Source organism: Heptranchias perlo, chromosome 27 (genome assembly GCF_035084215.1).
Source record: "Heptranchias perlo isolate sHepPer1 chromosome 27, sHepPer1.hap1, whole genome shotgun sequence".
NCBI classification, from domain to species: domain Eukaryota; kingdom Metazoa; phylum Chordata; class Chondrichthyes; order Hexanchiformes; family Hexanchidae; genus Heptranchias; species Heptranchias perlo.
The window spans coordinates 12,506,017-12,533,699 of NC_090351.1; the positions used below are offsets into that span (position 1 = coordinate 12,506,017).

Sequence of the window (27,683 nt, forward strand, 5' to 3'; positions counted from 1 at the left end):
TACTCTGTTTTCTGTCCATCAACCAATCCTCTATCCATGCTAATATGTAACCCCCAACCCCACGAGCCCTTATCTGGTGTAACAACCTTTTATGTGGCACCTTATCGAATGCCTTTTGAAATTCCAAATATACTACATCCACTGGTTCCCCTTTATCTACCCTGCTTTACAACCTTTAAAATTGTCAAACATGATTTCCCTCTCATAAAACCATGTTGACTTTGCCTAATCATATGATGCTGCCTAATCATCATATGATTATCATTCTATGACTTATACTAATATCTTTGATCATTAGAGTGATATTAGTATAATATATTAAAAAATACTGTATGCTTTTGGCTCTTGCAGTGGCTGTACAGAGTTCTGGTCTCCATATTATACTATGCATAATCTCCGTATTGTAAAAAGGATATAGAGGCACTGGAGAAGGTCCAAAAAAGATTCACTGGGATGATAGCAGAACTGAGGGGATATACTTGCCAGGAAAGGCTGAACAGGCTGGGGCTCTTCTCTGGAAAAGAGAAGGCTAAAGGGTGATCTGATAGAGGCCTTTAAGATAATAAAAGGGTTTGATAGGGTAGACGTATAGAAGATGTTTTCACTTGCGGGGGAGACCAAAACTAGGGGCCATAAATATAAGATAGTCACCAATAAATCCAATAGGGAATTCAGGAGAAACTTCTTTACCCAAAGAGTGGTAAGAATGTGGAACTTGCTACTACAAGGAACAGTTGAGGCAAATAGCATGGAAGCATTTAAGGGGAAGCTAGATAAACACATGAGGGAACAAGGAATGGAAGGATATGCTGATAGGGTTAGATGGAGGGCTGGACGGAGGCTTGTGTGGCCTGTTTCTGTGCTGTAGACTCAATTGGGTCAGGGGGGTGAGATAAATATTGTAGATGCATGCTTGGTATTTCTGAAAACTGATAGTTGTGTCTGTGAAATGGTGAAATCAAGGGAAAAAACGCATAATATATTGGGTAAGTTTTGCTTTATTGGTTTCAGCAGAGGCACAAGATAGAACTCCCTGTGATGAAGCTAAATCCAGCATAAGTCATTCATAATTCAATGATGAATTTGTTGGAAATGTTTGAAAGGCCAGTACAGCCATTAGCATATCATTGTGCTAAAAATTGTTCTGCTCCAGCAAGAAGATAGATATAATAAATGTAAATCTCTTGATTTTACTGTTCACAGTACTGTACTTATTTTTAATCTTGAACATGTTGGATGCATATTGTTTTTGTTAATTAACACAATAGGTAAGTTCTGCTCCTGGATCTATTTCATTCTCATAGTTATATTCTTTCCTATATCTCTCAAACTAAGCTGTCTTCCATTAGGGATTTAAATGAAGAACTGTAAAATTTTACTACATTTTGACACTAACAATACTCAAAATGACTAAAATTACTAGCAGGAAGCCCAGTTATACGTAAGCATATTCAGAGAAATTAAGGCAAAGTTAAGCCTGCACATAATGAATAAGGCAGTAGTATCTCTTATATCGCTTCATCCTTTTAATGCAAGCCATTGATGAAAAACAAATAATTGTTTACTAAGTGTTTAATACTATAAAAATGATCATGCATGGTCTCCAGTGGGTAGAGTGTTTAACACTCACTTCTTTGATAGCAGATTGTGTTTGTCTGTGTGAACTTGACTGGAGATGCATCTCATCTTGTTTTTGTTCCTTCTCCTAACTTGAAGGTGAGGAACAAATGGAACTAACCAAGCTTATTACAGAATTTGAAAACCAGCCAGAAGAGGAATGTCCATATGAGGCCTTGTGCAATGCAACATCACACTCTGTAGAAAGCCTGGCAAGTTTGAAAGCGTCTGATAAGGAAACAAGTTCAAGCCAGGAATTAATCAAGGTCAGTACTAAAAGAATGAATAGCATTTCTAAATTGTGTTCTACGTAAGTAAATGTCTTACTGGTTGAGACTGCAGGTATGGAATTAATGCCAGTGGTCTGTTTCCAGCAGCCACTCTCTCTATACAGTAGTAATTCCGAAGCTATCTAATTGGCAGTCTTCAAGAATCAAAACATAAATCTGCTACAAATATGAAGCAAAATGTTATGAATAAATGTGTGTCTGGCAGAAACAAAATACACAATTCTTTAACATCATAATCCATTAAAATGCTCAAGAGTAATCATGAATTGTTGGTCACTTAGTGTACTTTTCCACATATTGCAATTGCATGTCCCCAGTGACATCAATTTGATTATTTCATATTGATTGGTAGGCTGATACTAGAATGCCATCTGTTAAGTAGTGTGTCTTTAAATTCCTTGTCCCATGCAAAACTTAATTTGCTTTTGAAATGCAGTTTCTGTTTTAATGCTCTGGTATGAATGGACAAGAATTGGTTTGGTACTACTGATGTTCATTTATACAACTTAGTATTTGTCTTTTAGTTTCTTGAACAAGCGTTCTTTTTATTTTGTTTTCGGCAGGAGGGATGTAGGGCAGGATTATCATGTTAATGTCTTTCAATAGCCTGAGCAGTTGTCATAGTGATGGCAGTAGTTAAGCATTACCAAGGGTTTGATATAATGCAAGTCTGCTGTAGTCTTTGTAATGTTTTAAACATTTCAAACTGCGACTTGCATAGAAGCAGGTCACATTTTTTTGAAGCTCTAAGATAGTTGCTAAAGCAAACCTGGAGAACAAGCCGCCACTATTTTGCACCAGCATTTGTTAGAAACTTACATTGGTTATTTTGCAATTATCTTGCAAGCTGGAATTGCTCAATAATGTTGCTCCATTAAAGCAGTGTTTTTTAAACTTGACTGTGTGGAAGTCCTCCTGCAAATATTGGCTGCATTGCCTGGGACCCCTGATCTACCCAAAGGAAAACAGTGTTATCATTTGTGCAAAATAATGTGTTACTAAGTCAAAAAGTATGCAAAAAATATTGATTGCAAGATTTTTCAGACAAAGTGTTTGCAGTGCACAATATATCCAACCCCAGATGGAAAGAAATCTGAAGACTTTGCAGACTCTAATTTGGGATCCAATGCTTTGAAGAGATCATTCACATTAAGCTAAAATAATGGTAATTTGTTTGAAAAACTTATTAACCATATGCTATAGTTGATCACCTTAGCTCCAAGATTCAGTGTATATAAGTAAAACATATTTTAAAATGTCAAGGAAATGTACCTTTCGTAATGGAAGCAATTGTACATTTCTTTAATGAATGGAACTGACCTCATGATGCAATTGACAGTCATTAGCACACTCTCTGGTGGGCTCCATGTGTTGCATAATTGGGATATCACAGTGCCAGCCATGGCATACATGAAAAAGAGCTGACAAATCTCAGCAGTTTCATTGTATTAAGACTATTTTCCCTTCTGGTTTTCTCTGTGGCTCTGCAAGAAGCTGTTTTCATGATAATTCATAAAGAAATTACACATTTATTATAGAAACAAAAATATGTTCAAATTTGAGTTTAATGAGTAATTTTGAATTTGTGGCTTTGGCCTGGCCTCTCACATCAAATTGTATTGAAAACCTTCATATATCTAAGTAATTTTTTGACTGCTGTCTGCTGCAATTACCTGCTCCTGGCTTTGTTCTGTTTGCCTGAATGCTCCAGGTGATCTTTTGTCTTGTCTGGCAATTGGACATCCAGTGTTCTGCCTGTAAATTATTCTGACTAACCTGTACAAATACTGTGGTAGCCCCACATTAATGTCCAGCATCGGTGTGCTGCTTTCCATTGGTGGATGCACCAATGAGGTAACATCACTGCGACCAGATCTTTCCTATGTTACTGGGCCTGCCACATTTCAAATTGATGAACCCATCAGCATAGATAGGAATAGTGCTGCCTGTTCTAACTCCTTGTCTTATATTGACTGTTTCATGTGCTATCAGTGAGCCACAAGAACAGCAGATGGATGTTGGGCAGTAAGACTACTATAGCACTTATTATGCAAGCTGTGCCAATGTAAACACAGTGCAGCCTGGGAGAGCAGGGTCCAGCTGAAGAGCCCAGGAGATGAAGAACTGAACAAAGAACAGAAATCTTGATATGTTGAAGAATTAATGTATCAAAACTGTTCGAGTGCCCTTTCAACTGTGATATATTGAGACTATTAAGTAGATGTGAAAAATATATTTTTTCAAAATTCTTCAGAAAGGTACTAGAACTTGAAAGGTTAAAACAAATGCATGGATGAGTGAACAAAAAGCCCTTTATAAATATAAAACCAGTCATTGGTTCAGTTGCTGCAGTCATACATGGGTGAAATGCTTTGCTGGTTTGCGTTTTGCTGCTTTGGTGTGGCAGCTTTGATACATTAGTTTTCATCCATGCAAAACTTCCCACTTGGCAGAGATGAAAAGTTAGAAGTTGACCCTGACTTGCGACCATAATAATAGTTAATAAACTTGGTTCTGAAGCATGTAGTTGATTGTTTCAGTCACTAGCTTTGCATGGCATCGCAGACCGTCGGCTACATATGCATGTTATTTTTGGCTAACTTGAGTTTACTGTAAGGTGGGGTCTTACATTGCCAACATCACTGAGTGTGAAGCAGTTGTTAATTGTATCCATGTGATTGATATTGATTAGTGTTAATTGTATTCAGGTGGTGTGTATCAGTTGGGGCTCTCGTACCCATATATAAGAGAGCTTATCTAGGGTGTGGTGTATGTCATGTGGATCTCTGTGAACAAAAGCTTGGAAGCAACTGAAGACCAGGCTCTAGTATTTTAACCTTCACCGGGCTATCCAGCTTGTAACAGCAGTGGTCAGATTCTGGGAAAAAGACTTGTGGTTTCTTGTTGAGGTATAATAAACAGAAAAGTAGAGCTACCTGAAATATAACTGAAAAATTATTTTGATCACTGCTACTTATTCAATATAACAAAATAATGGATTAAGAGCCTGAAAAGTAAACTCTACTATAGACTTGTGGACTATTTGGTTCACAAGATTAAATTTGGTGCTGGGTTTCCAAAGCTAGAAAGTGCACCATAAACCTTTTGATTGTTATAAGATTCACAGAAGTGTTAAACATTTAACAACTTGCAGTAAAGTATTATGTCAGTTGAATATTAAAAAAAAACTCACTCCATTTCAAAAAACCAAATCTCATTTAAGACTTTTGTTTGTGAAATTCACAAATGAGCATCAGTAGTCCTTTGGATACGATACAATAAACCTGAAGGTCCAGCAGAGGGTGCTGTAACCTTGAATAAAAATTGGACACAGACTATAGGACAGATTTCAGTTATGAATGATTTGGGTGAAAATGCTCACTTTTTTTACTGTAGTAGTTTTAATTTTCTGGATTCTCAGCATCCTCCGGACATGTCGGTGGTAGTTACATCCTGGTACCCTGTTATTAGGGAACGTAATCGTGGAAGCCACCTTCCCTTCAAGACTTTGAGATGTCAATGATGTGACATTGGGACATCATTTATGGGAACCTTTTAATTTCTCTGCAGTGTGAAGGAAGTGTTGCTGCTGAAGAGCTTCAGTTCATTTCCCATTAAGCGAAGCTTTATTTTGTTTTTATTTGTCATTTACGTAAATTCAAGGAATTAATTGGAGTTTTTTGAGGATGTAACTGGTAGAATAGATAAGGGAGAACCAGTGGATGTGGTTTATTTGGATTTTCAGAAGGCCTTTGATAAAGTCCCACATAAGAGGTTAGTGTGCAAAATTAAAGCACATGGGATTGGTGGTAATATACTGGCATGGATTGAAAATTGGTTAACAGACAGGAAACAGAGTAGGAATAAATGGGTCCTTTTCAGGGTGGCAGGCAGCGACTAGTGGGGTACTGCAGGGATCAGTGCTTGGGCTCCAGCTATTCACAGTATATATTAATGATTGGGATGAAGGAACCAAATGTAATATTTCCAAGTTTGCTGACGAGACAATAATAGGTGGGATTGTGAGTTGTGAGGAGGATGCAAAGACGCTTCAAGGCGATTTAGACAAGTTGAGTGAGTGGGCAATACATGGCAGATGCAGTATAACGTGGATAAATGTGAAGTTATCCACTTCGGAAGGAAAAACAGAAAGGCAGAGTATTATTTAAATGGTGATAGATTGGGGAATGTTGATGTACAAAGGGACCTGGGTGTCATTGTGCACCAGTCACTGAAAGCAAACATGCAGGTGCAGCAAGCAGTTAGGAAGGCAAATGGTATGTTGGCCTTCATTGCAAGAGGATGTGAGTACAGGAGCAAGGATGTCTTACTGCAGTTATACAGGGCCTTGGTGAGACCAGTTTTGGTCTCCTTACCTAAGAAAGGATATAGTTGCCACAGAGGGAGTGCAGCGAAGGTTCACCAGACTGATTCCTGGGATGGCAGGACTGTCGTATGAGGAGAGAATGGGCCAACTCGGCCTGTATTCACTCGAGTTTAGAAGAATGAGAGGGGATCTCATTGAACCATATAAAATTCTGACAGGGCTAGACAGATTAGATGAAGGGAGGATGTTTCCCCTGACTGGGGGGGTCCAGAATGAGGGGGTCACAGTCTCAGGATACAGGGTAGGACATTTAGGACTGAGATGAGGGTGTGAACCTGTGGAATTCTCTACCACAGAAGGCTGTGGAGGCCAAGTCGCTGAATATATTTAAGAAGGAGCTGGATAGATTTCTAGACACAAAAGGCATCAAGGGGCATGGGGAGAGAGCGGGAATATGGTATTGAGATAGAGGATCAGCCATGATCATATTGAATGGTGGAGCAGGCTGGAAGGGCCGAATGGCCTACTCCTGTTCCTGTTTTCTATATTTCTATGAATTAAAAATGCTCATATGTTCTTGGACAAATGTAATTGATCAAAGCTAGTTGGTAATAGTGTGCTTGTATGGGTTGCTGTCAGTAGACAACATTATTACAAATTTATTAAATACCATTGTAAACAATAATAACAATTGATCTGGCTTGGGGAGTTAACTATGTTAAAGAGGGACTATGGTTTAATTTATTTCAACATGATTAAAGATGATGACGTTTTGGACATTGAATTATCTCACTGCACTGGAGATTTTATTCCTTACTATTTTGAATCCATCCTTGAGGAGGGGGTGGCTGACTGAAATTTGTGTTCCATGCCATTATTGGAATCTTGACTCTAATGGTAGCAGGATAGATAAAATTAGATTTTTCCCCTAATTGAGATTTTTTTTTCAGATACATGGTGTAACTGTGAAAAGAATGCAATTTGGGAACATGCTTTAAATAGTAACAATGGAGGAAAACCACTGAGGACTTTTTTGTCTTGACTGATTTGTCACATATGACTGAGTCCAGAGAGCATGAGCTCAGAGGTAGATATCTTTGGGGGAAAGTGATTTTGCCAGCTGCAAAATATTTGGAAAGTGCACTGAGTGACTTTCCATTTGAGTGTTTATGCATCTTGTCTTGAATCTGAAGGAGATCTGTTCACTTGAGGGGATCTTTAGTATTATTAGACCGTATATACCAAAGGGAATTCTTGGTTGTTTCTTGAAATTATACACAACGTTTATGCTAGAAAGCCTGCCAGGCACAGAAGTACTTGAATATTGCCCGAGATGGTTGTTGATGGGAATTTAGCTACTGCTACTGTAGATATAGAAGAGTGTTGATGCTATGAATTCATTATCCCAGAAGCACTTGATTTGAAGGCATTGGGGGTCTGGGAATGTAGGTCAGCAAAAACAGCGGTGATGGGTGAGTGAGACTTGGTGCGGGATAGGATACGGGCAACAGAATGAGCTGAAGCTCATGGTGGAAGATGAGAGGCCTGCCAGGAGACCGTTGGAGTAGCCGAATCTGGAGGTGACAAAGGCATGGATGAGGCTTTCAGCGGCAGATGGGCTGAGACGGGCAGAGGCAGGCGATGTTACAGAGGTGGTAGGCGATCGTTGTGATGGAGAGGATATGGGATTGGAAAATCAGCTCTATCCAATAGGATGCTGTGAACAATCTGGTTCAACCTGAGACACTGGTCAGGGAGAGGAATCAAAACGGTAGCAAGGGAATTTGTTGGGGGGGAAGTGGGGGTGGGGGGGGTTGCCCTAAGACGATGGTTTTGGTCTTAACGGTGATTAGCTGGAGGAAATTAAAGCTCATCCAAGACTGCGGTGGAGAGGGTGACATCACCTTGCATATGGAAGCTGACGCCATGTCTGCAGATGATTTTGTCAAGGACCAAAATGCAGATGACAAAGAGGATACACTTGCTTTTTTTCCCCATAAGGAATGCCTCGCTCACTGGTCTAGATTGTCCCTTTACCTGGTCAATATCTGGATAATTTGTAATGTCCAGAATTGAACAGAAAACCTTTGTTAATGTAGTTTGGCTTCCTGGGTATATTTTGTGCTTCCACATGATCTGATCTTTCCTGACTTAGGAAGAAGGTAGAAATAATTATTTCACTAGACTGTGGCTTCGGCTGTAACTGCCAAACAGATTTAATGAACAGGAAATGGATGTGAGCTGTAGTAATAACACTTTGTAGATTTATAGTAGATGGGGGCTTAATTGTCCATCCTCATAAGATAGAAGATAACAGTCATATTGGCTACCCTAAATTGCAATGTAAATCAATCGGACAATACTTTTAAAATTTTTATTTTAGAAATGGCCAGGACAAAGCATTTTAAATTCAAGAAGAGCTGACAGTCAAAAATATATTCAGACATAACCACAAAATCTCTGTATTGAATTGATCAGGTTGGTTCCTCCTTTGCATACATGACTAAGTCAATAATACCTCATTATGTACCAGAATAAGTTGGTCCATTTTGTGTGAATGAACCTGGTCTTCAACACCATATATACCACGAAAGAAACCAATTATGTCATTGATCATAGGCAAAAATGCTTAATTTTTGTCACAAGTGTCAAGGATGTATCCTGCTGCTTTTGAGTGTGGGGATATATTTTTATATGCAGAGCACCATGGGAACCAGTTAGGAAATCAGGTGGCATTACAAGGAGCAACTCAATTATTTTGACTTTGCCAATGTTGTCATCTTGGCAGGAATACAAAATAGCATATATGCAAAAACTGACAGTACACAATATCGGTAAAAGTGCCATATTGTTAATGAGAAGGTCAGTGTGATAGAAATCACATTGCAGTGTTGTGAAATTCTGTAGTGAAGTACAAGAGGTTGTGAAAGTATAATGGCAGTTGCATGATAGATGACTAAATACAGAAGTTTGCTTTGTGAGGGTGGCTTCTTTTAGAGATTTGGAGAATGTGAAACCAGTAGCGTGGATTTTAACCTCCGGGTGGAAAACTGGGGGCAGCCGTCGAACTTCCTGCCCAGGAATCTCCTTAAAGGCCCAGGCAATTTTTCAGGGCTCATTAACATCTCGCTGGCCAGCTGCCCGCTTGAAAAGGACTTAAAGATGTAGTTTGCTGCCGATAGGTGAAGATCAGGTGGCCTGGAGGCTGCCACTGGCACTCAGTAAGTCACGGAAGGGGGAGTTTGGCAGGGTTTTGAGGGTAGGAAGGGGAATGAGAGCTCGCAACCTAGAGGTCCAGATTCTCCTTGTGGGTCTTGAGGGGAACATTCCTACTTTGGAACTTACTTCCCCCAAAAAGCTATTGAGGCTGAGTCAGTTGACAATTGCAAAGCTGAGATTGATAGATTTTTGTTAGGTAAGGATATTAATGGATATGGAATCAAATGGAGTTTATACAGATCAGCCATGATCGAATTGAATGGCAGAACAGAACATCGGGGCTGAACGACCTATGTTCTGTTCTCCTCCTGGCCCCACAAAGAAAAGTTTTTTTTTCTTACCTTTTGTGACCTCTGCTGGGTGTCCAGCAGGTTTCACTAGTTGGAGCAACCACAGCGGTCAATCCAGCCAGTAGGCTGTTAAAATTGACTCGGGGTACTATCTCAGTGGCAGGGACCCAATTAGCATATATTAATGAGACGTCGCCCGCCTCAGGCGGACACCTCAGCTTCGCACCTAGTTTCCGCAGGATCGGGTGACCAGTATGTTGAGAATGAAGAAATTGGTCTAATTTGGGTTAAGCAATGGCAACGGAGATTGCCCAAGCAAGTTCTTGTCCGATAACAGGTAGAATGATGGTCCGAAGGGACAGTGAAAGATTTAACGATGGACTGATTACAGCGGGAGCTGTGAAATGGAGTTGAGCTGATATATGACGTAAAGGATGTTGCAGATACCAGTGTTATGCCCTCAGGACAGAGAAGACCCTGTGGTGAGGTGTTTAATTTATCCATCTGTAGATGACTCAACCCCGCTAAAATGTCATAGCATTTGTAAGCAAGGGAAAAATTCAACTGCAATTGAGGAAGTATTCTATGATTGTATACATTTCTGTAAAACTGTTGAAAACAGATTTCAAATATGGCAACTATATCAAAAATTCAAGTACATACAATTTAATTCTGAAATGTTACAAACTATTCAATATTTCACCTATTATGTTCAGTTTTTCCACTTTTTTTCTCTTTGGCTTAATTACATAATTTCACAGGGAATATAGGTTTGACTCCCAGCCAACATTTTGACATGTCAGCGACACAGCTAATGTGAGGTCATAATTTTTCACTCATCTGTGCAAATGTTATGATCCAATAATAGTGAAGCTGGGATTTTGACCTCTGGCGAGGGGTTGAGAAGCTTTATTACTAGTTGTTTTTGGTGAAGATGACCTCCTGTGAACTGATTTTATGCAGCTGGCATTCAGTAAGAGCTGTTCTGGCTGAAATTAAATGCTAGTGTGAACGAACAAGATGGAGGAAGCTATGAACTAGGGTAGATAAATCCAAAAGACACCAATTACATGCGTTACACCGATTTACATGCGTTAAAACCTGAACACATTATTCAAGAGAATAAGGATCAATTCAACAGTTATCACCAGAGACCGAAAAAATGTTCAAAGTTACCTTACCCTTGCTGCTTTCATAGCTGTTCCACTATAGACTGACTCATTAATATTCATTTATTTTTGAGGAACATTTTGCAGTCTTTGGACCTTTTTGAGAGTGTGATTACAATATTCAGATGAAATGATGTGTAAACCAATCTCACTTATATTCACGTGTCATAGGTTTGAATGTCATTGGAATGGTTATGTTTATCAAATAGCCAAGGACATTGGGATTTTGATTTGAGTTGACTGCCGGAGCAGCTAATAGCAGAGTGGTAGCATTATTCTTCTGAGCAATGATAGGGTGGTGGTCTTCTGGGGGGGCAAGCATTTAACTTAGCATTTAAAGTCTATTTGATATTCATGTGCACTTACTGCCTTTCTAGGTCCCATGCCCTCCTTCTGTGAATACTCTGTTTCATTCCTGTTTTGCGTATGGCAGTTCTTTGCTCTTCGAAGGAAAGCTGACCTATCCTGCTTAATTTTCCATTTTCCCATCCTTTTCAACCACTATGACTGACATCAGGTATTATCCCTGTCAGATCTATTTGATCCTCTGCTCTCTAAACTCCAACTCTATGGTGTCTCCCAACATCTTCAAGCTGTGTACCTGAACTTACACCTGCTTTCTGGCATTTCTTTCACTTTTCTTCTCTCACTGTTGTAACCGTTCCCATCTTTCTATTTATCAGTGCCACTATCTCACGAATTTGATTGAGTTTTTTGAAGGGGTAACCAAGAAGATAGATGAGGGCTGTGCAGTAGATGTGGTCTACATGGACTATAGCAAAGCCTTTGACAAGGTACCGCATGGTAGGTTGTTATATAAGGTTAAATCTCACGGGATCCAAGGTGAGGTAGCCAATTGGATACAAAATTGGATTGACGACAGGAGACAGAGGGTGGTTGTAGAGGGTTGTTTTCCGGACTGGAGGCCTGTGACCAGCGGTGTGCCTCAGGGATCGGTGTTAGGTCCGCTGTTATTTGTTATTTATATTCATGATTTGGATGAGAATTTAGGAGGCATGGTTAGTAAGTTTGCAGATGACACCAAGATTGGTGGCATTGTGGACAGTGAAGAAGGTTATCTCGGATTGCAACGGGATCTTGATAAATTGGGCCAGTGGGCCGATGAATGGCAGATGGAGTTTAATTTAGATAAATGTGAGGTGATGCATTTTGGTAGATCGAATCGGGCCAGGACCTACTCCGTTAATGGTAGGGCGTTGGGGAGAGTTATAGAACAAAGAGATCTAGGAGTACAGGTTCATAGCTCCTTGAAAGTGGAGTCACAGGTGGATAGGGTGGTGAAGAAGGCATTCGGCATGCTTGGTTTCATTGGTCAGAACATTGAATACAGGAGTTGGGATGTCTTGTTGAAGTTGTACAAGACATTAGTAAGGCCACACTTGGAATACTGTGTACAGTTCTGGTCACCCTATTATAGAAAGGATATTATTAAACTAGAAAGAGTGCAGAAAAGATTTACTAGGATGCTACCGGGACTTGATGGTTTGACTTATAGGGAGAGGTTGGATAGACTGAGACTTTTTTCCCTGGAGAGTCGGAGGTTTAGGGGTGATCTTATAGAAGTCTATAAAATAATGAGGGGCATAGATAAGGTCGATAGTCAAAATCTTTTCCCAAAGGTAGGGGAGTCTATAACGAGGGGGCATAGATTTAAGGTGAGAGGGGAGAGATACAAAAGGGTCCAGAGGGGCAATTTTTTCACTCAAAGGGTGGTGCGTGTCTGGAACCAGCTGCCAGAGGCAGTTGTAGAGGCGGGTACAATTTTGTCTTTTAAAAAGCATTTGGACAGTTACATGGGTAAGATGGGTATAGAGGGATATGGGCCAAGTGCAGGCAATTGGGACTAGCTTAGTGGTATAAACTGGGCGACATGGACATGTTGGGCCGAAGGGCCTGTTTCCATGTTGTAAACTTCTATGATTCTATGGTGAGTATTGCTCAGAATGTTCCCCTCTTGTTCTTAAGCTGTAAGTAAGTCATCTTACTCCTTTTCTCTCTTCCCGATATCATCACTGTGTTGAAATCAAGACTTATTGCCAATTCATTCTTTCCCAGGACCTTAAGACTGGGATAACTTACCTCCCTTAGCCCCCTCTTCTCCAACAATATTCAGGCTTTTAAAAGGTAGGATTAGTATCTTAATTTATTTGATTGCTTTTTCTTAGTCCTTGCAACCATGATGGTGTCTTTATAAGTTATGGGCAACTATTTCTTTCTGTTGCTGGTATATCATATTTTCTTAAAACAAGTAAAGTGCAATATTAAAACATATTAGTCAGATCATGTAGGAGTGTAAGATGTGCAGAGTAACTAAATCATGATTTTGGGGAGAGAGGTAAGGAAGGAAGAAAAGAGTTACATGAAATCATAACATAAATTGCATGGATTCCTCGTTGCTTCAATTTGATGTGCATTTAACATACTTCAGGATATTTCAGGATCCTGTCGACATTGGCTTGTCTCTTGAACTTGATGCGAGGGTAATTGCTTTTTCTCAGGATTCGGATGTGAAGGACACTCCAGAAGAGTTTGAGGAAGATGAAAATCCCTATGAACTTCTCCTGACTGCGGAAACAAAGAAGCTAACCACTTTGGATGTATCCCAACACAAAGCAGAAAGTACAGGTAATGTGTTGGTATTTACACACTATATAGAGGGAAACTATATTCCCTGTGAGATTATGTTAATCTGTAAGTGCCACTTCTGAAATGAACTTGGGCATTGAAAATGGTTGGTTTACTGAAGCTTGATGTGTCCCTAAAGCTAATGGCTGAATCCTGTCTGTAAAGTTTAATTCATTCTGTGCTATCACAGTTTTAAAGCCACTACACCTTAGTGGGATACTAGGATAGACACCATGTTCTCTTTGTTTCTGTAGATGATTACTAATTTCCATCCCATCTCTATATATCGGGAAAAATTTCCTGTAATATTCAGGAACTCCTGTAAGTACAGAACATGTGACTTGAAGTTCAAAGGTATGCTTCAATTGCTACAACTCCCAACACACCTGCATTGAGTTTCATTTTTAATCTGGAGGCTATTTTATCTTTTGGAATGAGAGTATATAAATTATGATAGTTCAGAAATTGTTATAGGAGGTATTTTTCCTGAAATGAACATTCTACATAAATATATTGTTATGATGTGATACCACAACATGAAATTTTGCTCCCATGTCATGCAAGATTGATGGTTTTTACTGGGGATTACAAATAGATGGAATAATTCTGATAGAGACTAGTCATGTTATCTAGAACCAGCATTAATGTGCATACCAGATTAAACACGTTACTGACGTGAGAGTAGCTCAAGCTGTGTCATTTGATATCGTTATGATTTATTGTGTTGTCAGCTTTTCTTGTCACACGTACCAGATGCTGCCTTTTCCTCTAGGCACCACAGTTGGGTTCACATTTATTTAGTACATAGAAATAGCCTCTGGCCATCTTGAATTTAAGCATTGTGTATTTTTTCAACTTTCAAAATGAAATAAAAGATCTTGAAAAATGAAAAAAAATTAAATAAATTGTTGAATGTTAGGAGGTAGCATTGAGCCCTATGATTAATTATGGAATGGATCATAAATCTGCCAAAAAATTGCTCCAGAAACAAGTTTCATAGGAAAATCAACTCTTCAGCCTTTCCAGCATTTTTAAATTTGTGTATGTACTTCTGTATATCTAAAGCAGAAAAAAGTGGTCGTGTTTTTTCCTTTGGCTAAATAACTCTTACAGATTAATTTGCTGAAAAGTAGATCTCATAGAAACTCAGAAAAGCAATTCTTTGAAAGGCTGGAATTTATACCAAGTGCATTGCTGAATTTGTTTTTTTTGAAGTGGCTGCAGCTGCTATTTTATGTATGACTGAGATGAATAGAGAGCCAATGAATGATGGTTATAACTCAACACAAAAAATGAATAATTCTTGATAATTCTTCATAATGAATGATGAGAAAGAAAGAACTTGCATTTCTATGGTGCCTTTCACGACCTCAGGATGTCTCAAAGCGCTTTACAGCCAATTAAGTATTTTTTGAAGTGTAGTCACTGTTGTAATGTAGGAAATTTTGAATTTGCACACAGCAAGGTTTCACAAACAGCAATGTGACAATGACCAGATCATCTGTTTTTTGGCGATGCTGGCCAAACCTTTTTTTTTATTCATTCATGGGATGTGGGCGTCGCTGGCGAGGCCAGCATTTATTGTCCATCCCTAATTGCCCTTGAGAAGGTGGTGGTGAGTCGCCTTCTTGAACCACTGCAGTCCGTGTGGTGAAGGTTCTCCCACAGTGCTGTTAGGAAGGGAGTTCCAGGATTTTGACCCAGTGACGATGAAGGAACGGAGATATATTTCCAAGTCGGGATGGTGTGTGACTTGGAGGGGAACGTGCAGGTGGCGTTGTTCCCATGTGCCTGCTGCCCTTTTCCTTCTAGGTGGTAGAGGTTTGGGAGGTGCTGTCGAAGAAGCCTTGGCGAGTTGCTGCAGTGCATCCTGTGGATGGTACACGGTGCACCGGTGGTGAAGGGAGTGAATGTTTAGGGTGGTGGATGGGGTGCCAATCAAGCGGGCCGCTTTGTCCTGGATGGTGTCGAGCTTCTTGAGTGTTGTTGGAGCTGCACACATCCAAGCAAGTGGAGAATATTCCATCACACTCCTGACTTGTGCCTTGTAGATGGTGGAAAGGCTTTGGGGAGTCAGGAGGTGAGTCACTTTCTGCAGAATACCCAGCCTCTGACCTGCTCTTGTAGCCACAGTATTTATGTGGCTGGTCCAGTTAAGTTTCTGGTCAATGGTAACCCCCAGGATGTTGATGGTGGGGGATTCGGCGATGGTAATGCCGTTGAATGTCAAGGGGAGGTGGTTAGATTCTCTCTTGTTGGAGATGGTCATTGTCTGGCACGAATGTTACTTGCCACTTATGAGCCCAAGCCTGGATGTTGTCCAGGTCTTGCTGCATGTGCGCACGGACTGCTTCATTATCTGAGGGGTTGCGAATGGAACTGAACACTGTGCAATCATCAGCGAACATCCCCATTTCTGACCTTATGATGGAGGGAAGGTCATTGATGAAGGAGCTGAAGATGGTTGGGCCTAGGACACTGCCCTGAGGAACTCCTGCAACAATGCCCTGGGGCTGAGATGATTGGCCTCCAACAACCACTACCATCTTCCTAGAATCGCGAAAGTTACCTGTATCATATTCCCCATTGAAACAGTGCAGTTTGTTTCCATAGGTCCACCTGTGCCTTGGATGCCTAGGATTCACTTGCTCTTTTTGCTTCCAGCTTCATTTTTTTTAAAACAACGCCACTTGCTCTTTTTGCTTCCAGCTTCATTTTTTTTAAAACAACGCTGTTGTGCATGTTTCTTTTCCTAATAATGCAGCCCAATTGCATATGCGTGGCCTTGGACCCGATTGCCTGCACATATCTGATGTTTCAAAACTCCTTTCCAGTTTTGCAGTGTCCTGCCTCTTTCCCTACCTAAGCGCTTGGAGTCCTGGTCCCCCACTCTGCCAGTCCAGACTGCTGCTGCTCCTGTTCCTCACCTGCTTGCCCACATGTCCAGTCTTCTCATTTACATGCTCCTGATCCCTTCCTTCATACCACCAAAATTGAAGTACACAATGTGGAGGAAGAAAAACTAAGAAAACTGTGACTGCAGGTAAGCATGAATTACAAAAGCACACCACCAAGAGAGAGGAACAAGGCAAAGCTCAGGGGGTGAGGGGAGGGGGGATGATGATGGTGGTGGCGGCGTGGTAGAGAAAAGTAAACTGCCAGGAAGGGACTTGTAACAAAATGAGCAAGAAGAAAACAGATCCCAAACATTATCTGGTTGGTCAGCAGGACACGGTGTCCCTAATAATGCTACTGCGAGACGTGACACATCCTGCCCTATCCCATTTCCTCTGACGGGCCATGAGCAATGCTATAGGTAATTGGCTACTATGTGTAGTACATAGAATTTATCCAGCTTTCCTAATGATTCAAACCTGGCTCCCGTGGATTAGGATGTTTTTGAAGAGGTATAAATGAGATACTGGGATTGCAGCCTGGACTAATTAGAAGCAGATGAAAGTGTCTGAAATCATCAGGCTGCCTTCTCCCATCCCATCCCCATTCCACTGCCCAGGAAAAAATAAAATTGGTACAGTTATCTTTTGAATAAGAATTCCTTCATTTTGTTGCTAGATTTACTAGGCCTTGTTAGTCCATTTAAAAAGAAACATTTAAGAATCTTGTTACTACAGAAGTTTGTCTGCTGAAAACTATTACATTATATGTGAGATTTTGTTGTGTTTTGTTGAAAAATTTAAGTTATATGCACAACTCTTTACCTATGTATCTTACTAAGATTCTTTTCTGAAAATGATTTACAGGAGTCTGAAGGTTCATAACTTAGTTTTTAATCATTTATATATGAATTTCTTTGGAAATTGAAAGTCTTTTGTTTTCAGTTGCCATAATGCATCTCAGATAAAACAAAGTTTTAGAAAGAAAACGAGTTTTAACATATTTCGATCCTGTTATAGGAACTGATCGAACTGCATCTTTTCTTCTACTTGAAACTCACTTCCTTGTACTGCCTGCTGAATCAGTTTATTCTAGGTTCCAAGCTTAAAGTCAGACAGTGTCAGCCATGGCTCAGTCAGTAGCACTCTCGCCTCTGAGTCAGAACATTATGGGTTCAAGTCCCACTCCAGAGACTTGAACACAAAGTATAGGCTGACACTTCAGTGCAGTTCAGAGGAAGTGCTGAACTGTCAGAGGTGCTGTTTTTTGGATGAGATGTTAAACCGAGGCCCCGTCTGCCCTCTCAGGTGGATGTAAAAGATTTGTGGCACCATTTTGAAGACGACCAGAGGAGTTCTCCCCGGTGTCCTGTCCAATATTTATCCCTCAACCAATATCACTAAAACAGATTAACTGGTCATTATCACATTGCTGTTTGTGGGACTTTCCTGTGCGGAAATTGGCTGCTGTGTTTCCTACATTGCAACAGTGACTACACTTCAAAAAGTACTTCATTAGCTGTAAATGCTTTGGGATGTCGTAATGTCGTGAAAGGCGCTATATAACTGCAAGTATAAAGTCATCTGGTGGTTCCATCCAGGTTTTGCACAGAATGACCCTTGTAGCCACATTGATAAAAGACACAATTACAGCAGTAGTAAGGAAGGACTTCATTTCGGGTGAACAGGCAGTAGAAATAGTACGGGTAGAATTAAGGAAAAGTAAAGGATGCAAGAATCTGATAGGAGCTGATTGCAGACCTCCTGACAGTGGTGATGTAGTAGGGCATGTATAAATATGGAGATCGGGGAAGCACACTGCAGAAGTAATGTGGTTATAATGGGAGATTTTAATTTTCACACAGACTGGGAGAAGCAAAATAGCTCAAGTAGTAAAGGCATTGAATTTCTAGAATGTATTTGGGACTGTTTCCTAGAACAGTGTGTTTTAGAAGTGGCAGGGATAAGGCCATACTTGATTTAATGATAAGTAATGAACCAGAATTAGTTAACAATCTGACTGTAAGGAAAGATCTTGTTAATAGTGACCATAATATGATTGAATTTGATATTACTTTTGAGAGATAGAAGTGAGTGTCATGTTCCAAGTTTTTAAATTTAAGTGAGGCAATCTTCAAAAGGTAATGTAATAATCATGGACGATTTTAACTTTCATATAGATTGGACAAATCAAATTGGCAAAAGTTGCCCCGAGGAGGAGTTCATAGAGTGTATTAGGAACTGTTTCTTAGATCAATACGTCGGGGAACCAACCAGGGAACAGGACATTTTGGATCTGGTAATGGGTAATGAAACAGGATTAATTAATGATCTCAAAGTAAAGGATCCCTTGAATAGAATTTCACATCCAGTTTGAGAGAGAGGATCTTGGGTCTGAAACTACTGTATTAAACTTTAATAAGGGCAATTATAAAGGAATGAGGGCTGAATTGGTTAAAGTGGACTAGGTAAACAGATTAGATGGTATGATGGTGGATAAGCAGTGGCAAACATTTAAGAAGATATTTTATGACTCGCAACAAAATATATCCCTGTGAGGAGGAAAGACTCCACAAAAAGGGTGAACCAACCATGGCTAACTAAGGAAGTCAAGGATGGTATCAGGTTAAAAGAAAAAGCATACAACATGGCAAAGATTACTGGTAAGCCCGAAGATTGGGAGAACTTTAAAAACCAGCAAAGGATGACTAAAAGAATAATAAAGAGGGAGAAAATAAATTGAGAGTAAACTGGCAAGAAATATAAAAACTGACAGTAAAAGCTTCCACAAGTATATAAAAAGGAAGAGGGTAGCTAAAGTAAACATTGGTCCCTTAGAGGATGAGACTGGGGAAATAATAATGGAAAACAAGGAAATGGCAGAGGAATTGAACAGATATTTTGTATCTGTCTTCACAGTAGAAGACGCTAATAACACACCAATAATAGTAGAAAATCAAGGGGCAAAGGGGAGGGAGGAACTAAAAACAATCATTATCACCAGAGGAAAAAGTACTAGGTAAACTAATGGGTCTAAAGGCTGACAAGTCCCCTGGACCTGATGGCTTGCATTCGAGGGTCTTAAAGGAAGTGGCTACAGAGATAGTGGATGCATTGGTTGTAATCTTCCAGAATTCATTAGATTCTGGAAAGGTCCCAGCGGATTGGAAATCCACAAATGTAACACCCCTATTCAAGAAGAGTGTGAGACAGAAAGCAGGTAACTATAGACCAGTTAGCCTAACATCTGTCATTGGGAAAATGCTAGAATCCATTATTAAGAAAGTAGTAGCAGGACATTTGGAGACTCATAATACAATCAGGGAGAGTCAACATGGTTTTATGAAGGGGAAATCGTGTCTGACAAATTTATTAGAGTTCTTTGAGGAAGTAACGGGCAGGATAGATAAAGGGGAACCAATGGATGCAGTATATTTGGATTTCCAAAAGGCATTCGATAAGGTGCCACATAAAAGATTACTGCACAAGATAAGAGCTCATGGTGTTGGGGGGTAATATATTGGCATAGATAGAGGATTGGCTCACTAACAGAAAACAAAGAGTCGGGATAAAAGGGTCATTTTCAAAATGGCAATCTGTAACTAATGGGGTGCCGCAGGGATCAGTGCTGGGACCTCAACTATTTACAATATAAATCAATGACTTGGATAAAGGAACAGAGTGTCTTGTGGCCAAATTTGCTGCTGATATAAGGATAGTTGGAAAAGCAAGTTGCGATGAGGATACAGTGTCTGCAAAGGGATATTGACAGGTTAAGCGAATGGGCAAAAATTTGGCAGATAGAATATAATGTGGGAAAATGTGAAGTCATCCACTTTGGGAGGAAAAATAAAAAAGCAAAATATTATTTGAATGGAGAAATACTTCAAAATGCTGCGGTGCAGAGGGATCTGGGTGTCCTCGTACATGAAACGCAAAAAGTCAACATACAGGTGCAGCAGGTAATCCGGAAGGCAAACAGAATATTGGCCTTTATTTCTAGGGGAATGGAGTATAAAAGCAGGGAAGTCATGCTACAACTGAGACCACACCTGGAGTACTGCGTACAATTCTGGTGCCCTTATTTAAGGAAGACATACTTGCATTGGAGGCAGTTCAGAGAAGGTTCACTAGGTTGATTCCGGGTATGGAAGGGTTGTCTTGTGAGGAAAGATTGAACAGGTTGGGTCTATACTCATTTGGAGTTTCGAAGAATGAGAGGAGATCTTATTGAAACATACAAGATTCTGAGGGGACTCGATAGGGTAGATGCTGAGAGGATGTTACCCCTCATGGGGGAATCTAAAACTAGGGGGCATAGTCTCAGAATAAGGGGTCGCCTGGTTAAGACGGAAATGAGGAGGAATTTCTTCTCCCAGAGGGTCGCGAATCTTTGGAATTCTTTACCCCAAAAAGCTGTGGAGGCTGAGTCATTGAATACATTCAAGGCACATTTTTGATCAGCAAGGGAGTCAAAGGATATGGGGAAAAGGCGGGAAAGTGGAGTTGAGGTAAAAATCAGATCAGCCACGATCTCATGCAATGGCGGAGCAGGCTCGAGGGGCCGAATGGCCTACTCCTGCTCCTATCTGTTATGGTCTTATGGTCTTAAAGAGTTGGGAAATAAATTGACTACAGTAAACTGGGTTGAGCTGTTAATGAGTAAACCTAGAAACAAACAGAGGGAAGTATTCAAAGAAGTCTTTGGTACAATACAAAGCCAGTTCATGCCCCTAAAAGGCCAAAGCTCTGTTCATGCAGTTAAGCAACCATGGCCAACAAAAGAGGTAAGAGATAGTATCAAGCGAAAAGAAAAGGCTTATATAAATGCAAGGAAAAGCAGAAATCCAGCAGACTTGGAGAGCTATAAAAAGCAATAAAGACATACAAAGAAAGTAATAAGAGGTACAAAAAGGGAGTATGAAAACAAATTTGCAAGCAGTATCAAAGGTAATAGTAAAAGTTTTTATTCAGCTGTTAAGAGAAAGAGTGGTAAGGGGGAATGTCGGCGCATTCAAGACAGATGTGGTTAATATTATAATGGATAATAAAGGAGTTTCAAACTTGTTAAATGAATACTTTGTATCCGTTTTCACAGTAGAGGAAGAGGACAAAATACCAGTTGTACAAGGGAACATAACAAACTTATTGGATTTAGTAACAGTAACAAATGGTAATGGAGAAAATAATGGGACTTAAGATAAACAAGATAGGACCTGATGGTTTGCACCTTATGGTATTAAAAGAAACAGGTGGGGAAATTGCAGATGTGTTGGTCAAAATTTTCCAAAACCCTATAAGTTCAGGAATTGTGCCTCTGGCTTGGAAAATTGCAAATGTCACTCCATTATTTAAGAAAGAAGGGAGGGAGAAACCAGGAAATTACAGACCTGTCAGTTTAACATCAGTGTGGGGAAGTTACTGAAATCTATCATTGGAGATAGAGTAACTGAACACTTGAACAAGTATAAGCTGATCAGAGAGTCAGCATGGATTTGTGAAGGGTTGATGATGTCTGACTAATCTAGTTGAATTTTTTGATGACATCACTAACATGGTGGACAATTGAGTGTCGGAGTGTCTATGGATGTTGTCTGTGGACTTCTGGAAGGCATTTGATAAGAGATGATTAGCAAAAATAAAAGTGCATGGAATTAAAGGTAACCTTGTGATATGGGTTGGAAATTGGTTAGGAGGAAAGAGACAGAGTAGGGAAAAGGGAACATTTTCTGATTAGTGGGATGTCACAAGTAGTGTTCCTCCAGGATCAGTATTGGGACCTAAGCTTTTCACCATGTATATTAATAACTTGGATGAAGGAAGAGAGAGTTGTATAGCCAAGTTTGCAGATGACTCTAAGCTACGAGGTGCAGTAAGATGTGTAGATGGGAACAGGAAGTTACAAAAGAACATAGATAGATTAAGTGAGTGGCCAAAGCTGTGGCAGATGGAGTTCAATGTGGAGAAGTGTGAAGTCATCCACTTGGATCCAAGAAAGACAAATTGGAATATGGCGAGAGACTAAGAATTGTGGAGGAGCAAAGGGATTTAGGTGTCCATGTACACATCACTAAAAGGTAGTACACAAACACAAAAAAGTAATCAAAAAAGCTAATGGGATATTGGCTGTTATCTCTTCAGGGGATACAAGGGGAAAGAAATTATGCTTCAGTTGTACAAGGCCTTGGTCAGACCCCACCTGGAGTACTGCATTCAGCTTTGGACAGTGCACCTCAGGAAGAATATATTGGCCTTGGAGCGGGTACAGCACAGATTCACTAGAATGATACCGGGCTTAAAAGGTTAAATTATGAAGACAGGTTCCAAAAACTTGGCTTGTATTCCCTTGAAGGGTTTTTTGAAGGTTGAGTGGTGATCTAATTTAGGTGTTTAATATGATAAAAGAATTCTATAGGGTCGATACAGAGAAACTATTTTCTCTAGTCGGGGAATCCAGAACAAGTGGGCACAATCATAAAATTGGAGCTAGGCCATTTAAGAATGAAATCAAGAAGCATTTTTTCATACAAAAGGTATTGGAATTCTGGAACACTCTCCCCTAAAGGCTATGGATGCTAGGTCAATTCAAATTTTTAAGACTGAGAGCGACAAATTTTTATTAGGTAAGGGTAGCAAGGGATATGGAGTTGAGGTGCAGATCAACCATGATCGAATTGAATGGCGGAATGGGCTTGAGCGGCTGAATGGCTTACTCCTATTCTTATGTTCACTCCAGTTCCATTTTTCATCTCCGTTATAATGCAAAGGGCTAGATTTTGCTGAAAAACTAACAGCCATTAATGTGTAAATTGGCCAGGAACTTGTAGCGAGAAAGAGATACTCCGTGAATTGCGAATTGCCACAAGTTGCTGGCCGATTTGCGCCGCTTCGTAGTTTGCTTCGTGAAAACGGCATCTCGCCCTTATCCCCTCCGTGATTTTCATGAATTTGCTGCATTTTCACATTAATTGCCCATTAAACTCGCCACAGAAAGTGAAGTCTTGTAATTAACAGCATAAATACCTTTTTAATGACATGATAATTGTTAATGAGTGCTAATCAACCTCTCTTGCCCAGTAAGTAAACAATTATAAGTGAATTGTTTTAAGAAATTTTAAAAATGTCAGATTTTAAATTTAAATTTTTTTTCTTTTCCTTTCTGTCCCTTTTTTTTTCTCTTAATCCAATCTTTCTTTCTCTCTCTCTCTTTCTCTTTCTATGCTTGATTTGACATTGAATTCACCCTCCTTCTCAATCCTTCCTCTGTTTACTTCTCAATCCTTTAATCTCTTTGGTTAAGGAGATAGACTGTTTGTCCCGTTGTTCACCAAGGTCCCAGATGCCCTGTTGCCCTCGCTGTGCTGTTGTCAGCACGCACTTCCAGCAACTTTGTGTGCAAAAAAAAATTTAAAACCAAAACATGCACAAACAAGTCTAAATAATGGAACACATAGATGCCCTGTTCCAGCAAAATCTGGCCCGTTGGCTTTTTCCCAACTGAAGAGTTGAGATTGCTCAAGAAATACTCTCAAGAAAAGAACAAGTGACTGTGATTTTCTATGGAGGCCGAGGTGTTCTTTTTTACATCCTCAAATCACCTGTAAACATCACAAATGCAGAAAAAATGACCATCTTCTAAAAGTACTAATAATCATTTCTCAAAATTGCATGGATTTTTAGTTCAGTCAATGTGAATTGGTCCATTAGTAAGTGGGTTGAATCATGCAGATGCACTTAAGATAAGATCACAATTTATTACAGGAAGATTTAATTATGGATGCCTTGAAGGAATGTTCAGGTGTTGAATCCATAATGTATTTGTTTATATGCATTAACTGTAACAAAGCAATGTGTGAACAAATGATCCTTCACTTGCAACCAAGGAACAGCTCTTCATCTTAGCAAAAGAGTATTATTAAATGTGATGGATTTTGTAATTGTGCAGACTCTGAATCTTGGGAGGTTTATGACTGCCTGCAGTTTAAGGTGGTCCTCATAAAGAGTGTTTAAAAGTTGACACATAACCAGAAATATTTTGTATGTTTTTCCAGACCACTTAACTAGCACATATTTCATTCTGAGAACTCGGTGATTTTCTGTGTGTGTGTTTATAATGTATGTAATAGTCAAATTGTGACTAAGATCACAATTTTAAAATCTCTGTCTTGTCACCACCCATTGATAGTGGGTTCTTAATTGGGTTCACTTTTAAATCAACTATTTTTATGAGACTTCCAACATGGATGACGTGCATCTGATGAATAGGACTTCTGTCATAATTCAAATCATAAAGCTTATATTATTATCAACCTCAGATGCTACTGATCACTTTAAATTTATTATTGTAGTTGTTGTGTCTCTGGTTAAGGTAGAATCCATTTTCTGTAGGTGCGATGCAAAATTTGCATTGAGGAAAAGGTAGATCCACATATGACACGGTCGCATATAGCGGTCACAATATCAGTGGGGCTTGATATGTTAATCCTTTTTCTTTTCATAGCCATTATTGTTGAACTTAGCAGAAACATTTCCCAATTACTATCTGCACAATCATCAGACTATTGAATCTAGCTGATTGTCAACATGTCACCTTGGTTGACTGGAGACAGGTTTTTGAGCAGGGGGAGAGGGCAGCTCAGTGGCCAGAAGCTGTTGATTCTGAAGGATTGAACAGAATCGTCTTCTCCAGTTTATCAGTCCTTCTTGGTTCACAGAGATAGAAATACATAGAAGTTATGACACAGAACCTGGCCACTCGGCCCAACCATTCCATGTTACAGGTCTCTGTAAATAAGTTTCTCCTGTTCTCTAAATTTCTTAGATTTAATCTTGTATCTATGGCCTCTTGTTCTTGACCCCTCAAGTACTGGAAACAGACGGCTTCTATCTACCAAGTCCCATCCTTTCATAATTTTAAACACCTATCATATAGAAAGGATAAATGCCTAAAGATTCTGTGGTTGTTGGGCAAAACCTCACATAAAAGATTTTGTTACTGACACTGGTCCAGGTTTAGTATTAAGAATTAGCAAAGTGTCAGATCTTTTACTTTTGCATGTTGGAGAGGTGTAAGTTAAATGTTTGGTTAACAAGTGAAATCTGCTATATTGACTGCTTGCTACCAGTTACTTTACTTGTAATGAACCTTATTTGTGGTTCATAGCCTAAGTCTCACAATCTGGCACACTGTTTATTCTTCCACTATTTGAAAATTAGGCAAATAGGAGAGGCCTAGTAGCTGCTTACAATAATAATGGTTTCTGTTCAATGTCTATGCAATACTGTATTATCAGATGTGTGTTTAAAATCACACTCTGGTTTGTAGGGAGTGAGGGTTCGCTTATGGGAGTGGTCTCTGGCACTGAGCACAAGATAAATAATTGACTAACGCCTAAATACGTAACTGTATATATTGAAACACCCTGGAGTAAAGATACTAGCTGTTTGACAGTGCTGTGGAACTAAATGTTTGAATAGTAGCACCCTGCTACAGCTTGGGTGTGTATGGGCTAGATACTGTACTGTATTCATTTCTTGATCTGAACTGTATTGGGAGAGGAGGGGGAAATTGCAAGTGATTATCCTGCCTGTGCAGTATCTCATGCCTCCTAGTGGCCAGCCAAAGGTAGATTGGCCTCTCTTTCAGGACCAGTGATGTGAAATTCAGACAGACAGTACTTGGAAAAAATTGTGGAGCTGATTTGGTTGGAAAAAAAATACAGAAATATAGTATGAAACACTAAAGACCAGGCTGTAGTATTCTATCCTTCACCACATGGATATCCAGTTAGTAGAGATTTATTTTCTGACACCATGAAGGATTGTATTTTATAAATCAAAACATCCAACCAAGTGGAAAATGAACTGCATACTTCATAGATGTTCATTACAAATATACCTGTGTGGTAATGTACTATATTCTTAGCTGTGCTGGCAAATCAGTTGTAAATGAGGCACTTTACTCTGCTTAAATCTCAAAGGTGTTGCAGTAATAAGAGTAGAAGGGTGCTAATTATTGAATGGCTTTTCTCAGCATAGGAAGCTTTTACAGAATGACTTGCTCTTGATAGAATCGATATTAGGAAAAAATCAACAAAATCTTCATTGTATGCTGAATGAACTGAATTCTTCCTCCTGCCCCAAAAATCTGTTACACTAGCTTTTGTTTGGTCATATTTCCCACAATGATGTGCTGCTCTGGACAGTCAAATGCATGTACATTATCTTCGAACCAGCCTCTTTGACCCCTCCTAATCTCTCCTCCTTTGGCTCAGCATCTGTTTTCCACACACCTGAGTGAAATACCTTGGGATGTTTTTCTGCATTAAATGCACTGTATAAATGCATGTTTTGTTTTATTCATTTGGCATCACCACAGACATTGAACATTCTCCCTGCCAAGTCTGTTCGATCCTTTGAACTCCAGGAAGCCTCTTGTTATGATGGCATCCCTGTCATCTGCATGATATCCCACTAAATTTATCCCTGTCCTATACAATCTCTTCAATCTCTCTTCTGGCCCAATTTCTAATCAGCGATATGTTTTTCAGAATGGCTGTTTCAATGGTGAACTTGTTGCCCGCATTAATCGCTTCTCAAACTCTGCTCTCGAACACTTAGATGATTCACCAATCATTGCCTTGGTATCTCCAAAGCCTCCAATAGGGTCTGGCTTGGTGAATTTCTAAACAACTTAACCCAATATGACCCCCTACAAAAGCCATGCTCTTGGCTGTCCAGTTCTTCACCTGAAATTGCTCTGTGCAGTAATTAATTGCTCATGCCTCAAATCTTTTTCCATTTACTCCAGGGGCCCCATGGTCTCCATCCTGTCTCTCACTCCGTCCCTTGTGATTCATTGTGTGAACTGCTTTGAGACTTTTTGATGTGACAACATGCTTAAAAATTGTCAATATTTTTTGCTTATACAAGGACTGGAATTATAAATTTAAAGTATTGGAAGGCTGGCAGCCGATGTAGATCAATGAGAGCAGGAATGGTGGGCAAGATGGACTCAATACAAGATAGGATACAAGTACCAGAGTTTGGATGAACTTAAGGGTGGAGGATGGGAAGCTGGCCAAGAGAGCATTAGAGTAATCAATCTGAAGTTGACAAAGGCACGTATGAGAGTTTAAGTGACAGCTGGGCTGAGGTAGGGGCAGAGACAGGCGATAGTGCAGAGATGGAAATTGATGGTCTTTGTGACAGAGTGGATCCAGGATCATAAA

At 39.8% G+C, this 27,683-nt stretch overlaps 1 protein-coding gene across 8 annotated transcripts in view; it reads left to right on the top strand.

Annotated features, from left to right (window-relative positions):
- The window catches only part of LOC137344410 (ankyrin repeat and SAM domain-containing protein 1A-like), a 345,223-nt gene that overhangs the window by 118,747 nt on the left and 198,793 nt on the right, over nucleotides 1-27,683 (top strand). For all 8 annotated transcript variants that reach the window (XM_068007344.1, XM_068007345.1, XM_068007349.1 and 5 more), the window contains 2 exons: nucleotides 1,717-1,883; nucleotides 13,432-13,558. In XM_068007344.1, coding sequence (XP_067863445.1) covers nucleotides 1,717-1,883; nucleotides 13,432-13,558 — 294 coding nt within the window. The remainder of the gene's footprint in view (nucleotides 1-1,716; nucleotides 1,884-13,431; nucleotides 13,559-27,683) is intronic.